General features: G+C 46.7%; 1 protein-coding gene and 1 pseudogene across 8 annotated transcripts in view; one reads left to right on the top strand and one right to left on the bottom strand.

Annotated features, from left to right (window-relative positions):
- Positions 1-13640, bottom strand: part of MBLAC1 (metallo-beta-lactamase domain containing 1) — a 76155-nt gene extending 62515 nt beyond the window's left edge. For all 7 annotated transcript variants that reach the window (XM_082431336.1, XM_082431337.1, XM_082431335.1 and 4 more), the window contains exon 1: positions 11700-13640. In XM_082431336.1, coding sequence (XP_082287462.1) covers positions 12324-13139 — 816 coding nt within the window. In that variant the 5' untranslated portion in view covers positions 13140-13640 and the 3' untranslated portion in view covers positions 11700-12323. The remainder of the gene's footprint in view (positions 1-11699) is intronic.
- On the top strand, positions 807-11693 carry LOC309644908 (NXPE family member 3-like; annotated as a pseudogene). The gene is made up of 2 exons: positions 807-3598; positions 10506-11693. The product of its transcript is annotated as an NXPE family member 3-like (transcript).
- Positions 13641-13647: the final 7 nt, after the last annotated feature.

Genomic DNA, 13647 nt, shown 5'->3' on the forward strand with positions numbered 1-13647 from the left:
CTTTGCCTCATTTCAGCATCATCAAGCACCCTATATGGCACTGGAGGTACCATCTGAGGCAGGATAACAAGACCCAGAATGGTTACGGTGATTTTACCAAGGCCATGTAGCTAATAGGAGGCTGAGGCAAGATTTGAACCCAGACCTGCCCTTCTCAGTGTCCTTCTCCCAGGACTCTGGTGTCATCACCTTCCCAGTTCCCTATACTGACAGGCCTCCCACCAGAAAGCACCATGGGCCACAGTGACACGGAGGAGGAGGGAGAGAAGCCAAAAGAAAGCGTGTGGTTAGAGATGAACCAAATAAACTAATAACCTCATTTATTAACACATCAGCTGCACAACTCTGACCTTAGCCAACTAACCTCACAGCCAATGAACAAGCCCAACATTTATCAGCTTCTCGGGGATCCTCTGAGAGGCTCTGCCTCCTGCTCCCACAGAAGGGATGAGAGAGCAGGAAGGAGGTGCGAGCCCACAGCTATTCCTCACAGGAGGCCACGGCGAGCTCCCTTGCGTCGTCTCTGTGCTGTGGCTCCTCCCTCTGCTCCGGCTCTTCTCCAACATCCGCCATGAGTTGGTCCAGGTCCAGGTCACTGGAGGCTCCATCGTCAGAGGGGACACTTCCAGCCTCCTGAGGCCGTGGCTCCTGGGGTGCAGGCCCTTCTTTCCCCACCATGGGACAGGCCCCGGGAGGAGCTGGTGGGGTCAGGACCTCTGGCACTATTCTAGCTTCTTTTTCCTCAGATGAGTCACTTACTGGGGCCTTGCTTTGGGGAGCTTTAAGTTTTTTCTTAGGGCCTAAATGAAAAAGTGACAAAACTGAGAGTCTTTAAGTTTTACATATCAAATTCCTAAATTTCTAATTCCAAAACAAACTCCGGAAAAGATGACATTTTTCAATAGACAGAAAATGGGCTTTGGAGTCAGAAAGACCTGGATTTAAGCCAGAGAACAGCCACAGGCTAGACACTGGTCTTAAGGAAATTTTAAAACCTTTGAGCCTCAGTCTCCTTACCTTTAAAATGGCAAATATCCAATCATAGAGATAATGAAAGAAGTAAAGGGAAATAAAGGGAACAATCATAGAACTATGTATCTAGCCAGCCCACAGAAATGCCAATAAATGTTAGTTCCCGCCTCCTCACCATTCTCCTGTCCCTGGAACAAATAAAATCACTAACCATTATGTTTCTATAATATGTGCTGCATTCATATAAAATGCTCAATTAAGACCACAAAAGGCAGAAAAAGAGTGTAAGACAAAAACAGCAACAAAGAACAAGGGCAAAAAAACCAGTAAGGAATGTTGTACGTATTAATCTAAGTATATTCATAATCACTTTGAACGCCAATCACTTTGGTCTAAGTGAACCAATTAAAAGCTAAAGATTGTCAAAGTGGATCAAAAAAACATTGCCCACCTATATGTCGTCTACAAGAAACCCACTTTAAAGATAAAGACACATATATGGGACTTCCCTGGTGGCACAGTGGTTAAGAATCTGCCTGCAGGGGCTTCCCTGGTCGCGCAGTGGTTGAGAATCTGCCTGCCAATGCAGGGGACATGGGTTCGAGCCCTGGTCTGGGAAGATCCCACATGCCGTGGAGCAACTAGGCCCGTGAGCCACAACTACTGAGCCTGCGCGTCTGGAGCCTGTGCTCCACAACAAGAGAGGCCGCGACAGTGAGAGGCCCGCACACCGCGATGAAGAGTGGCCCCCGCTCGCTGCAACTAGAGAAAGCCCTCACACAGAAACGAAGACCCAACACAGCCAAAAATAAATAAATAAATTAATTAATTAATTAAAAAAAAATCATGACTGCTGTTTAAACACAAGAGCCAAAATCCATGTTGCTTTAAAAAAAAAAAGAATCCGCCTGCCAGTGCAGGGGACACGTGTTCAAACCCTGGTCCGGGAAGATCCCACATGCTGTGGAGCAGCTAAGCCCGTGCACCACAACTACTGAGCCTTTGCTCTAGAGCCTGTGAGCCACAACTACTGAGCCCGTGTGCCACAACTACTGAAGCCCGTGTGCTCTATCTCCTTGTGAGTCAGTTTTCACATAATTGTCTAGAAATTTGTCTATTTTGTTTAGTGAAATGTATTGTCACAGACATAACTTTTCATATCTGCACAAGCTCTAGTTATGTCTTCTTTTTCGTTTCTGGTATCGACCCACTCATGCTTTCTCTCTTACTTAATAAATCTTGTTAAAAGTTCATTAATTGTCTGAGTCTTTTCTTTTTTTTAATATTTATTTATTTACTTGGTTGCATTGGGTCTTAGTTGCAGGATCTTCAGCACGGCACGTGGGATCTTTCGTTGTGGAGCGCAGGCTCTGCATTGCTGCACACGGGCTCCTCTCTAGTTGTGGCGCTCGGGTTCTAGAGCGCTCAGGCTTAGTTGCCCCGTGGCATGTGGGATCTTAGTTCCCCCACCAGGGATCGAATCAGCGTCCCCTGCACTGGAAGGTGGATTCTTAACCACTGGACCACCAGGGAAGTCTCCTGAGTCTTTTCAAAGAGTCAAATTTTGGCTTTTTCTATGCTTTCTACTTTGTTTTCTATGAAATTACTCATTTTATCTTTATTATTGACTTCTTTCCACTTTGTTTGGATTATTTTGCTCTTCTTTTTCTAACTTTTTGAAATAGATATATAGCTCAGTCCATTTCAGCCTTTTTTTCTTTTCAAATAGAAGCATTAAGGCTATAAAACTTCCTACATCCTGCTTTAATTGCATTCCCCAAGTAACTATGTGGTCAGAATGTTATCTCATATCCATTTTTATTTCTTCTTTGATCCATACATTTTTAGAACTGCGTTTCTTGATTTCCCCAAATGACTTTTTCTTGTTTATCTTTCTGTTATTGTTTTCTGCAGGGGAAGTAGAGTTATTGGAAAGCAAGAAGGCCATTCTTGTAAGAAGGCAGAGGTGATACCATTGTTATTTTTTTTTCTTTTATTTGAAGACATAAACTTCTGCTTCATGAAGAACAGCTGCTACCTTCAAATAAATATGGTGGTGACTCAGACAACAGGCTGATGAGTGACAGCCTGATACAGGTAGGACAGAACTGCTGGGTCCTACCTTGGTGACTGGAAATCTCCTTCCCCTTAGAAAGTGAAGGAAACACAAACCACTGATAGATTCTTCTTTCACTACCCACAGGTCCTCTATTTCAAGATGTCCTGGCCTGACAGTAACATCCCTCAGCCCCTGGGACCCTACTCTGCCTCTAAATCTGCCTCCAAGTTCTCAGAATCTCCCTCGCTCTTGGACTTTCTCCTCCAGGAGCTCTCAGACCTGACCCATCTTCTGTACTAGCCTCCAACCGTGGGCGATGGTGAGGGATTTTTGAGCCTCCACGAGCCCCCAGACCTTCACCTACCACCTAAGGGGTCCTGCTTAGGCCAACTGTGCCCTGGCAGGCTACCTGGAAGCATCCTTGTGACCACAGACCACCAAGAGGGCAGACCCATGACCCACAGTGGAGATCTGCTTTGGGTCCTGCCCTGAAGCCCAGGGTCCCTGGGGATATCCGGGATCTGGAAATGGCACATACCTGCTATCCTTCCCCCTGCTCTGGTGCAAGTGCAGCTGATCTACTCTAACAAAGTAGTTGGTGTTTTGGAGAATATGAAGAAAGCAAAGGACCACAGTAGATTTCATGGGGTATTTCCATGGAATTTGAAAACAAGTTAATTAGAAAACACCAAAACTGACATACAAGAGGAGAGAGAGAAAGAAAGAACAGAGCATGCAAGAGCTGTTGGTAAACGTCCAAGGTCTAACATACTGGTAACTGGAATTTCAGAAGAAAAGAGTGAAAAAGAATGCAGAAGAAATATTTGAAGAGACAACGTCTAAAGTTTTCCAAAATCAATTTAAAAAAATCAACCCACAGATCCAAGAAGCTCAGAAAACTCCAAGAACACACACACACACACACACACACACACACACACCCCTAAACACATCATATTTAAACCAATGAAAACCAAAGAGAAAAATTCAAGGCAACCAGAGGAAAAATATGGCATCTCATACAAAGAGGAACAAAGATAAGAATTACAACAGGCTTCAGGTCATAAGTTAGAAGAAAATAAAATGACATCTCTGAAGTACTGAAAGAAAAATTACCAATCCAGAATACTATACCCAGTAAAACTAACTTTCAAAAATGGTGACAAGGGACTTCCCTGGTGGTGCAGTGGTTAAGAATCCATCTGCCAATGCAGGGGACACAGGTTTGAGCCCTGGTCCGGGAAGATCCCACATGCCACCAAGCAACTAAGCCCATGCGCCACAACTACTGAGCCTGCGCTCTAGAACCACAAGCCACAACGACTGAAGCCCGCATGCCTAGAGCCTGTGTTCCACAACAAAGAGAAGCCACCACAATGAGAAGCCCACGCACCACAACGAAGAGTAGCCCCTGCTCGCCGCAACTAGAGAAAGCCTGTGCTCAGCAACAAAGACCCAACGCAGCCAATAAATAAATAAATTTGTTTATTTAAAAAATGGTGACAAAATGACTTTTTCTGACAAACCAATGTTGTTGAGGATGTGGAGTAACTGGAGTTCTCAAACATTGCTGATGGGAATGCAAAATGGTACAGCCACTGTGGAAACAGTTTGACAGTTTCTTATAAAATTAATATACACCAAATATCCTTCAAATACAACAACCCCAGTATAAACAAACTGGTACATCCTTACAATGGAATACTACTCAGCAATAAAAAGGAACAAATTACTTTTACATTTAACAACATGGATGAATCTTAAATACATTAAGCTAAGTGAGAGAAGCCAAACTCAGAAGGCTACATACTCTATGATCTATTTTTATATGACATTCTGGAAAAGGTAAAGCTATTTTAAAAGGAAACATCAATGATTGCCAGAGGGAGGTGACTACAAAGGATCATGAGGGAAGTTTTTAGGGTCATGAAAACATTTTGTATCTTGATTGCATTTGTGGTTATGCAATTACATGTCCATCAAAATGTATAGTTATAACACTAAAAAGTAAATTTCACTGTATGTAAATTATACCTCAGTAAGTCCAAAATTTTTAAATGACAAAAATACTTTTAATATTTTAAAATGCATTGATAGGACTTCCCTGGTGGCACGGTGGTTAAGAATCCGCCTGCCAATGAAGGGGACGTGGTTTCAAGCCCTGGTCCAGGAAGATCCCACACGCTGCAGAGCAACTAAGCCCGCGAGCCACAATGACTGAGCCCTTGTGCCACAACTGAAGCCCCCACGCCTACAGCCAGCGCTCCGCAACAAGAGAAGCCACCGCAATGAGAAGCCCATGCACTGCAACAAAGAGTAGCCCTCGCTCGCCACAACTAGAGAAAGCCCACGCGAAGCAATGAAGACCCAACGCAGACAAAAATTAATTAATTAATTTAAAAAAAACATTCTGGGCTTGCCTGGTGGCACAGTGGCTAAGAATCCACCTGCCAATGCAGGGGACACAGGTTCAAGCCCTGGTCCAGGAAGATCCCACATGCTGCGGAGCAACTAAGCCCGTGCACCACAACTACTGAGCCTGTGCTCTAGAGCCCGCGAGCCACAACTACTGAGCCCACGTGCCACAACTACCGAAGCCCGCACGCCTAGAGCCCGTGCTCTGCAACAACAGAAGCCACCATAATGAGAAGCCCGCGCACCACAACAAAGAGTAGCCCCCGCTCGCCACAACTAGAGAAAGCCCGCGTGCAGCAATGAAGACCCAATGCAGCCAAAAATAAATAAATAAATAAATTTATTTAAAAAAAAACACATTCTATCTACTTTAAATAAATAAATAAATAAATGCATTGATAATCTGTCAAATTTTAAAGGAATTATCAGAGGGCAAAATCTAAATGAAACTGGGAACTCAGAGAGTAATAACACTAAAGACTGCTTTCCCCTTGAGGGCATTTGCCAAGCTCAAGAAACTTGAGATTTGGTATGCAGGAAGCCAAGAGCAGGATACAAACCCCGAAGTCTTTGACAATGTGGTGAGTCTAATAGGAAATTGCCCGCCTGGCATAAAGTCAGGGTCTCAAAGTTCTACACCCTCATATTGTGTGACCTGGAGACCACCACCCCACACTCAAGCAGAGGATTTCAAAGAATTTGACTGTCTTCGACCTTGGTCCAGAACAGACAGAGAAAACTCTTTCTGGAGAATTTATACCCACAAGCCAGCCCTTAGGTAGATGTGCAGTCCAAATTCACAGAACCATTGGTCTGAAAAATCTCAACCTGTGTTAATTTAACACACTCTAGGACGTTATTAGCCTAGATTTTTGTCAGAAGCAAAAATTTTCTTTGGAGAAGCCCGCTATCAGGTGGGATTCTTCTATGCCTATTTGGTAACCTCTGAATTCAGTACCAAATTAATAGAAAATTCAATACCAGATTAATGAGCAAGGGATCTTATTTGGGTCACATTTAAATTAACCATAAGGTGTTGCTATTAATAGGGGTAACTAACCCAGAGCCAAACATGCTTATGATTTAGATCCATTAACTGTTCCTCACAGTCTCTGTGGCCTTCAAACCAGCTTTCCCATTTGTTACTTTTTGGCCATCTTTCCAATTTCTTCTTTTAGTTTTTTGCTCTTGTTAGCAGCTTTGACTTGAATTTGTCATTCCAATATCTAATATTAAATTAACTGCTTTAAAAATTATTTTTCCCCAGCTTTATTGAGGTAAAACTGACTAATAAAAATTGTATATATTTAGGTTGTACAGCGTGATTTTTTAAGGTGTACAACATGATGGTTTAATATATGTATACATCGTGAAATGATTACCATGATCAAGCTAATTAACACATTCATCACCTCACATTGTTACCTTTTTCTTGTGTATGTGGCAAGAACACCTAAGATCTACTCACTTGGCAAACTTCAGGTATACAATACAGTGCTGAGTATAATCACCATGCTGTACATTAGATCCCCAGAACTTATAACTGAAAGTTTGTACCCTTTGATCAACATCTCCTCATTTCCCCCACTCCCCAGCCCTTGGCAACCATTTTATCCTCTGGTTCTATGAGTTCAACTTTTTAGATTCCACATACAAGTGAGATCATACAGTATTTGCCTTTCTGTGTCTGGCTTATTTCCCTTAGAAAATGTCCTCCAGGTTCACCCATGCTGCCAAAAAATGGCAGGATTTTCTTTTTTAAGGCTGAAAAATATTCCTGTGTGTGTGTGTATACATATGTGTATCTCACATTTTCTTTATCCATTCATCCATTAATGAACACTTATGTTGTTTCCATATCTTGGCTATTGTGGATAATGCTACAGTGAACATGGGAGTACAGATATCTCTTTAACATACTGAGTTCATTTCATTTGGATACCCAGAAGTGGGATTGGGATCATATGGTAATGGTAATTACCATGGTAATTTTATTTTTAATTTTTTGAGGAAACTCCATACTGTTTTCTATAATGGTTATACCAATTTACATTCCCACTGACAGTCAGTACACACAGGTTCCCTTTTCTCCTCAATCTCGCCATCACCTGTTATCTCTTATCTTTTTGATAATAGCCATCCTAAACAGGTGTGAAGTGGTATCTCACTGTGGTTCGGATTTGCATTTCCCTGATGATCAGTGATGCTGAGCACATTTTCATATACCTGTTGGCCATTTGTATGTCTTCTTCGGAAAAATGTCTATTCATGTCCTTTGACAATATTTAAATTGGGTTGCTTCTTTGCAGTTGAGTTGTATGAATTCCTTATATATTTTAGACATTAACCAATTATACAGTTTGCAAATATTTTCTCCCATTCTGTAGGTTACCTTTTCATTTTGTTTCCTTTGCTATGAAGAAGCTTTTTAGTTTGAGGTAGTCTCACTCGTTTTTGCATTTGCTGCCTTTGCTTTTGGTGTCATATCCAAAAAAAATCACAACCAAGGCCAATGCCAAAGAGCTTTTTCCCTATGTTTTCCTCTAGGAGTCTATTGCTTCAGGTCTTACATTTAAGTCTTCAATCTGTTCTAAGTTAATTTTTGTGTATGGCATAAGTGTCTAATTTCATTCTTTTGCATGTGGTAACTAGTTTTCCCAACACTACATGGTAATTCACAAAATTGAATACTACGCATGTGAAAATGAATGAATTACAGCTACCCACAATAAATGGGTAAATCACCCCTCTTCTGGAGGTGAGCCTGGGTGCAGATGCAGAGTTTTCTGGTAAGGTGGCTTGTAGCAGAGATAGCAGGGACAATGGTCTTTGGTTTCTCTGTGAAGTAAGTGCTGCCCCCTTCCGGAAGTGAAGAGGGAATGATGTGATGTGATTGACAGGTGCTTTGGGCGATGGGAGAAGGCATAAAAGATTGCATTTAAGAATGTATATAGGGGCTTCCCTGGTGGCACAGTGGTTAAGAATCTCCCTGCCAATGCAAGGGACACAGGTTTGAACCCTGGTCCGGGAAGACCCCACATGCCGCAGAGCAACTAAGCCCCTGCGCCACAACTACTGAGCTTGTGCTCTAGAGCCCGCGAGCCACAACTACTGAGCCCACGTGCCACAACTACTGAAGCCTGCGTGCCTAGAGCCCGTGCTCCGCAGCAAGAGAAGCCACTGCAATGAGAAGTCCACGCACTGCAACGAAGAGTAGCCCCCCACTCGCCCAATTAGAAAAAGCCCACATGCAGCCACGAAGACCCAACATAGCCCAAAATAAATAAATTAAATAAAATTAAAAAAAAAAAAAAAGAATGTATATAACAAAACACGGGAATTCCCTGGCAGTCCAGTGGTTAGGACTTGGCAATTTCACTGTCGGGGCCTGGGTTTGATCCCTGGTTGGAGAAATAAGATCCCACAAGACACGTAGCGCAGCCAAAGGCGGGAAAAGAAAAGGAATGTATACAACAAAACAGAAACAGGCTCACAGATATAGAGAACAAAGTAGTGGTTATCAGTGAGGGAAGGGAAGGGGGAAGGGGCAAAATAGGGGTATGGGATTAAGAGATCCAAACTGCTATGTATAAAATAAATAAGCAACAAGGATGTATTGTACAGCACAGAGAAATACAGCCACTTGTAATAACTTTAAATGGAGTACAATCTATAAAAATATTGAATCACTATGTTGTATACCTGAAACCAATATAATATTATAAATCAACTATACTTCAATTTAAAAAATCAAAAAATAAAAATAGAACCTAGGATAACCACCCCACCCCCCAAAAAAGAAGGGGAACTTTTAGCATCACCAATTCGTGCACTAACCCATTGTGGTATGTTGCAACAGAAAAAATGGCAACAAATTCTTTGCAGCTCCTTCTATCAAGATGGAGAGGCTATTTCCCCATCCCTGAATCTGGGCTGGCCTGCTTTGGTCAACAGAATGTGATGTAAGTGATATTGTGCAATTTCTGAGCCTAGACCTCAAGTGGCCCTGCAGCTTCTGCTCTCAAGGGGCACAGTGGGGAGAGGACATTTCCAGAAATAATGACCAACACCAGGTATCACCTAATGCTAAGTGAACAATATAGAGAAGGCATAGCTAGAGTTTAAAATAAGGTTGGCACATTCAGGGGAGGTTTTCTGTAGGAGATGAGAGAGCTGAGCCTGGGTGTTTGAGATGGTGGAGAAAAGCGAGAGGATGGGGAGTGAGGGGGGAGTGGACTCAAAGGCCTGCAGGAGAGGAGGATGTGGGTCTCTGAAAGGCGGTAGGCAGTCAGCCAAACTGGAGCGGAGAGCTGTTCTTGGAGAGAACTGGCCAAGAAAGCCTGGGTTATTCTGCAGCCAATGTCTGCCAGTGACTTGTGAGGAGAGGAAGCTGATCATATAGGTCCAGTTTTCCTAAGAGTTTTCACAAAAAAGAAGTTTGAAAGAAACAATCACTCTGGGCCCAACCTCCTAATATCTTAAGCACTTTTTCCGTCTGCTGTCAGCCCCACGCTGTTGTCCTCACTCCCTGTCTCTAAGGAATCATTTCCATCAGTGTTTGTATCCATTCACAACTCATCTTGTAAACAGCTGAAAACACAGTCAGAACAGCTTAGGCACGAAAGGAGTTGATTAGCCCAGGTGACTGATGAGTTAGCAGCGGATCTGGCTTCCCGTGCTCACACCTGTCATCTGGTCTGTTTCTCTTCACTGCCCACTTCTGCCCCCTACCGTTCAGCTTCATTCTCTCATTCTCAGTCCCTCTTAGGTGGCCCCAGCAGCAGCGGGCTCTTCCAACAAGGGGGCAAGATGACCCATCCTCCCATGTCAGTCTTGCAGGAAAGAACGAGACTTTTTCCCTTAGCTCCAGCAAAACCCCTAAGATTACTAAGGTGACCCGTCCATCCTGGAGACAATCAGTGTGGCCAAAGGGATGTGTTGCTCTGGGTGACCAGCCCTGAGTCAAGGGCAGGATACCCATGTTCTAGAAAGTAAGTCGAGACTGGAACTTTTATCTGTTTAACTTGAGAGTGTACAGCTCTAAATAACCCGTCCCCTCCTCTCTCATCCTCCGTGCAGCCCTGAAGCCAGTGGATCTACACACCACGTATCAGTTGGGTTCTCTGATGGCCGTGGACACTGCTCGGGGCATAGTGCGGCACTGGCACGCACAGCTGGCCCCTGCGCTCCCTTCACACACCAGTGGCCTCATTACAATTGGTGGCCCATGAATTGGGGGTGGCCTGGCTGGGGGCCCCCACACCGTGGTGGTGCCTAGGCACCCACTTCACCACCTTCCCTCCGTCCATCTTTGTGCAACGACTGGCAGGGATCCGGGCCGCCGTGGCTGCACTGCTGGCCTGGGAGCCCCGCACTCTGGTGGTCATCAAACTGGCCAACACCGGCTACAAGTCCACGTACAGCAGCAACTGGTTCTCCCTCCAGGTGAACCGGCTCCTCTGAGCTGCCTCTGCTGACCATGTGGCCTTCGTGGACCCTGGGAAGTGACCTCCAGCCTGGCCCTGCATGACGGCATCCACCCGGAGAGGCTCATCGTCCACAACGAGGTGGACTTCCTCCTCTCCTTCCTCTCCCCAACCTGAGTGCTTCTGTCCATCCTGGGGCTGTGTGAACAGAGGGCCCAGGCACGGGGACCCAGTTGTGAAGAGGACCACAGCCACAGTAGGACTTCTGGGATAAGGGCAGGTGCCATCAAGCTCTCTCACCTGGAAGACCGCAATGGCTTTCGATCTAGTCCAGCCCATTCTACTGTTGCCCCACTCCAACCCCTTCTCCACTCAGAACAAGAGTATTTTAAAACATATATGAGACCAGGTCAACGGCCTGGTCTTTTGTATCAGTATAAAGCCAAAGCCTTCTATCTCAGGACAAATCCAAACCCCTCACTACGGTTACCAAGGCCCTGCAAGATAGCGCTGCCTAACTCTGTAGGCTCATTTATTGCCACTCTTCCCCAGCGTTCTGCAACCCAACCCCAAGGTCTTCTTGCTGCTCAAGTAGGTCAAGCCTGCCTCGGGGCCTTTATACCTGCTGTTCCAGCGCCTGGAATGCCCCTCTCCCATACCTCCATGTGGCCAGCTTTTTCTCATTCAGTTCTCTCATCAAACATCACCTAGGAGGCTTTTCCTGACCACTCTCCCACCCCAGTACTCTATACCCTTCTCACCCTGCTTTTTCTGCATATCAGTAACCAGAACCCGTAATTATTTGATTTACTACTATTATTATTTACCTGTCTCCTTGAGTTTGTCTGGCTTGCTCACTGCTGTATCCCCGTGACCTCGAGCCGTGCTTGAGACATTGCAGGTGTTAAGCAGCATTCATTGAACGAATTAATAACTTAAAGTCAGATGACTAGAATGATACCTGTCTGCCCTGCACCTTCTCTCAGCAAGCTGCCTCCTCTGAGAAACAGGCGATGTATCGCCAAAGTGTCCCCTTGTTGCACTTGCTGGATTTTATCTGCATGATTATCACTATGAATGCTTCACATTTACATTTAGGGCAGTATGATTTTTTTTCTTTTTTCTTTTTTATTGGAGAATAGTTGAAGGGCAGTATGATTTTCAATGCAGTTTCTACTTTTATTTTGGAAGACTCTCCCAAGAACATTCTCCCATTTTACTAATGAAGCCCGAGAGGTGGCACACAGCTGAGCCAGCCCTCGGTCCTAGTGATACTGGTGACAGCTGTGGCAAAAGTACTCTGTCCTCGCTGGAAAACTGGCCTCCTGGAAGGGCTGGAAGTGACAACCCATGACTCCTCTCTGACACGTCCTCTCGTGTCCTGGACGTCAGTTCCTTGTCTGGGGGTGGGGGGCTGGGGTCCCTGAAAGGAATCCAGTCAAGACTGGGGTTTATCGGTGCACCGTGGGCTCCTTGTCTCCGATCACGAGATCTGGCCGGCTGTTCCCCAGACTCTCTGTCTCTGGCGCCGAGGCTTCCCTGATCACCCTAAAGGGGGCTCCGTGACCAGGCACGACCACGTCGGCAGTGCCTAGGACCCTCTTCCGGCTGTGCTCCTGGGACACCGGGTCTTCGCTCAGCGCCTGCCACGAGTCCTCGTCCCCATCACGTTCAAACACATCGCCCACTACCATGACGGTACCCAGGGCCGTGCCAGCCACCACCACGCTCACGTCCCGCTGGCCACCATGGCCGGGCGTGGCCCACACCTCGAGTCCCGGCCCCAACTGCAGAGGCTGCTCCTCAGCCAGCCCGTGGGGGAGGTAGCGGCCCCCGGGGAGGCAAAAGTCGTGCGAGACCAGCAGGGCCGCGCCGGGAAACAGCCCCAGGTTCCCGATGTGGTCCGAGTGTCCGTGGGTCCCCACCACCAGAGTCACATCTCCCGGGGCCACGCCCTGCCCCGCCAGGGCCCCCAGGAGCGCCTCTCGAGCCCAGGGCCCCGCGGTGTCCACGAGGATGGGGCCACGGGCCGCCTCCTCCAGGGCGGTCTTCGCCTCGTAGCCCTCGGGCGGGGGCTCTCGGTGGCCGGAGGCCGGGCCCCAGGCCTGGGGCAGAACAAGGGTCACGGAGCCGTCGGCGCGCACGGCGTCGCCGACCCCCTCGGGCTCCGCGTAGCCCTGCAGCAGAACCACCACAGAAAAGGCGTCGCCGGGCATCCGCAGAGGAGGCTCCCCGCGCAGCGGCTCGGTGCGCACTAGACCGCTCATGGCCGGAGAGGGACGGGCTGGGGAAAGGAAGTGGGGCCTTCGGCGACTGTCCGCTCCCTTCGGATTTCCACACTCGCCCAGCCTCCGCGGAGTGAATCTCAGTTCCTTGCCACCCCTCTCACACCCTTAAGTTGGCATCGCCCAACTGAACTTCGGCGAGAATGCACCCGTCCCTCAGCGTCTTCGGCCACCACCCCGCTCGCGTGTGAGGGCCTCAACCGGCACCTTCCGGAGATAACCTTGCTATTTTCTTCATTCTAACCGGAGCCGCTCTCTACCTTGGACCTAGTTTTAGCGCCTCTTAGGTTTTGCCTCACTCTGAGGAAAGAAGACACCGGAAAAGCGCGTGGGAGTTTGTCTTCTGCGAGCTCCCGTAACCCAAGTATGGCGGCCCAGGCGTTGCCGCGCACGTAACTTAATTACGGCGCGTTTTCAGGCATGCGCGGACCGCGGCTGCGCAGTCCCAAGCCTGAAACCCGATCTCAGCCCGCTGATCCGTGCCACCCTC

Source organism: Balaenoptera physalus (assembly GCF_965194825.1).
Source record: "Balaenoptera physalus genome assembly, chromosome: 16".
Lineage (NCBI taxonomy): Eukaryota > Metazoa > Chordata > Mammalia > Artiodactyla > Balaenopteridae > Balaenoptera > Balaenoptera physalus.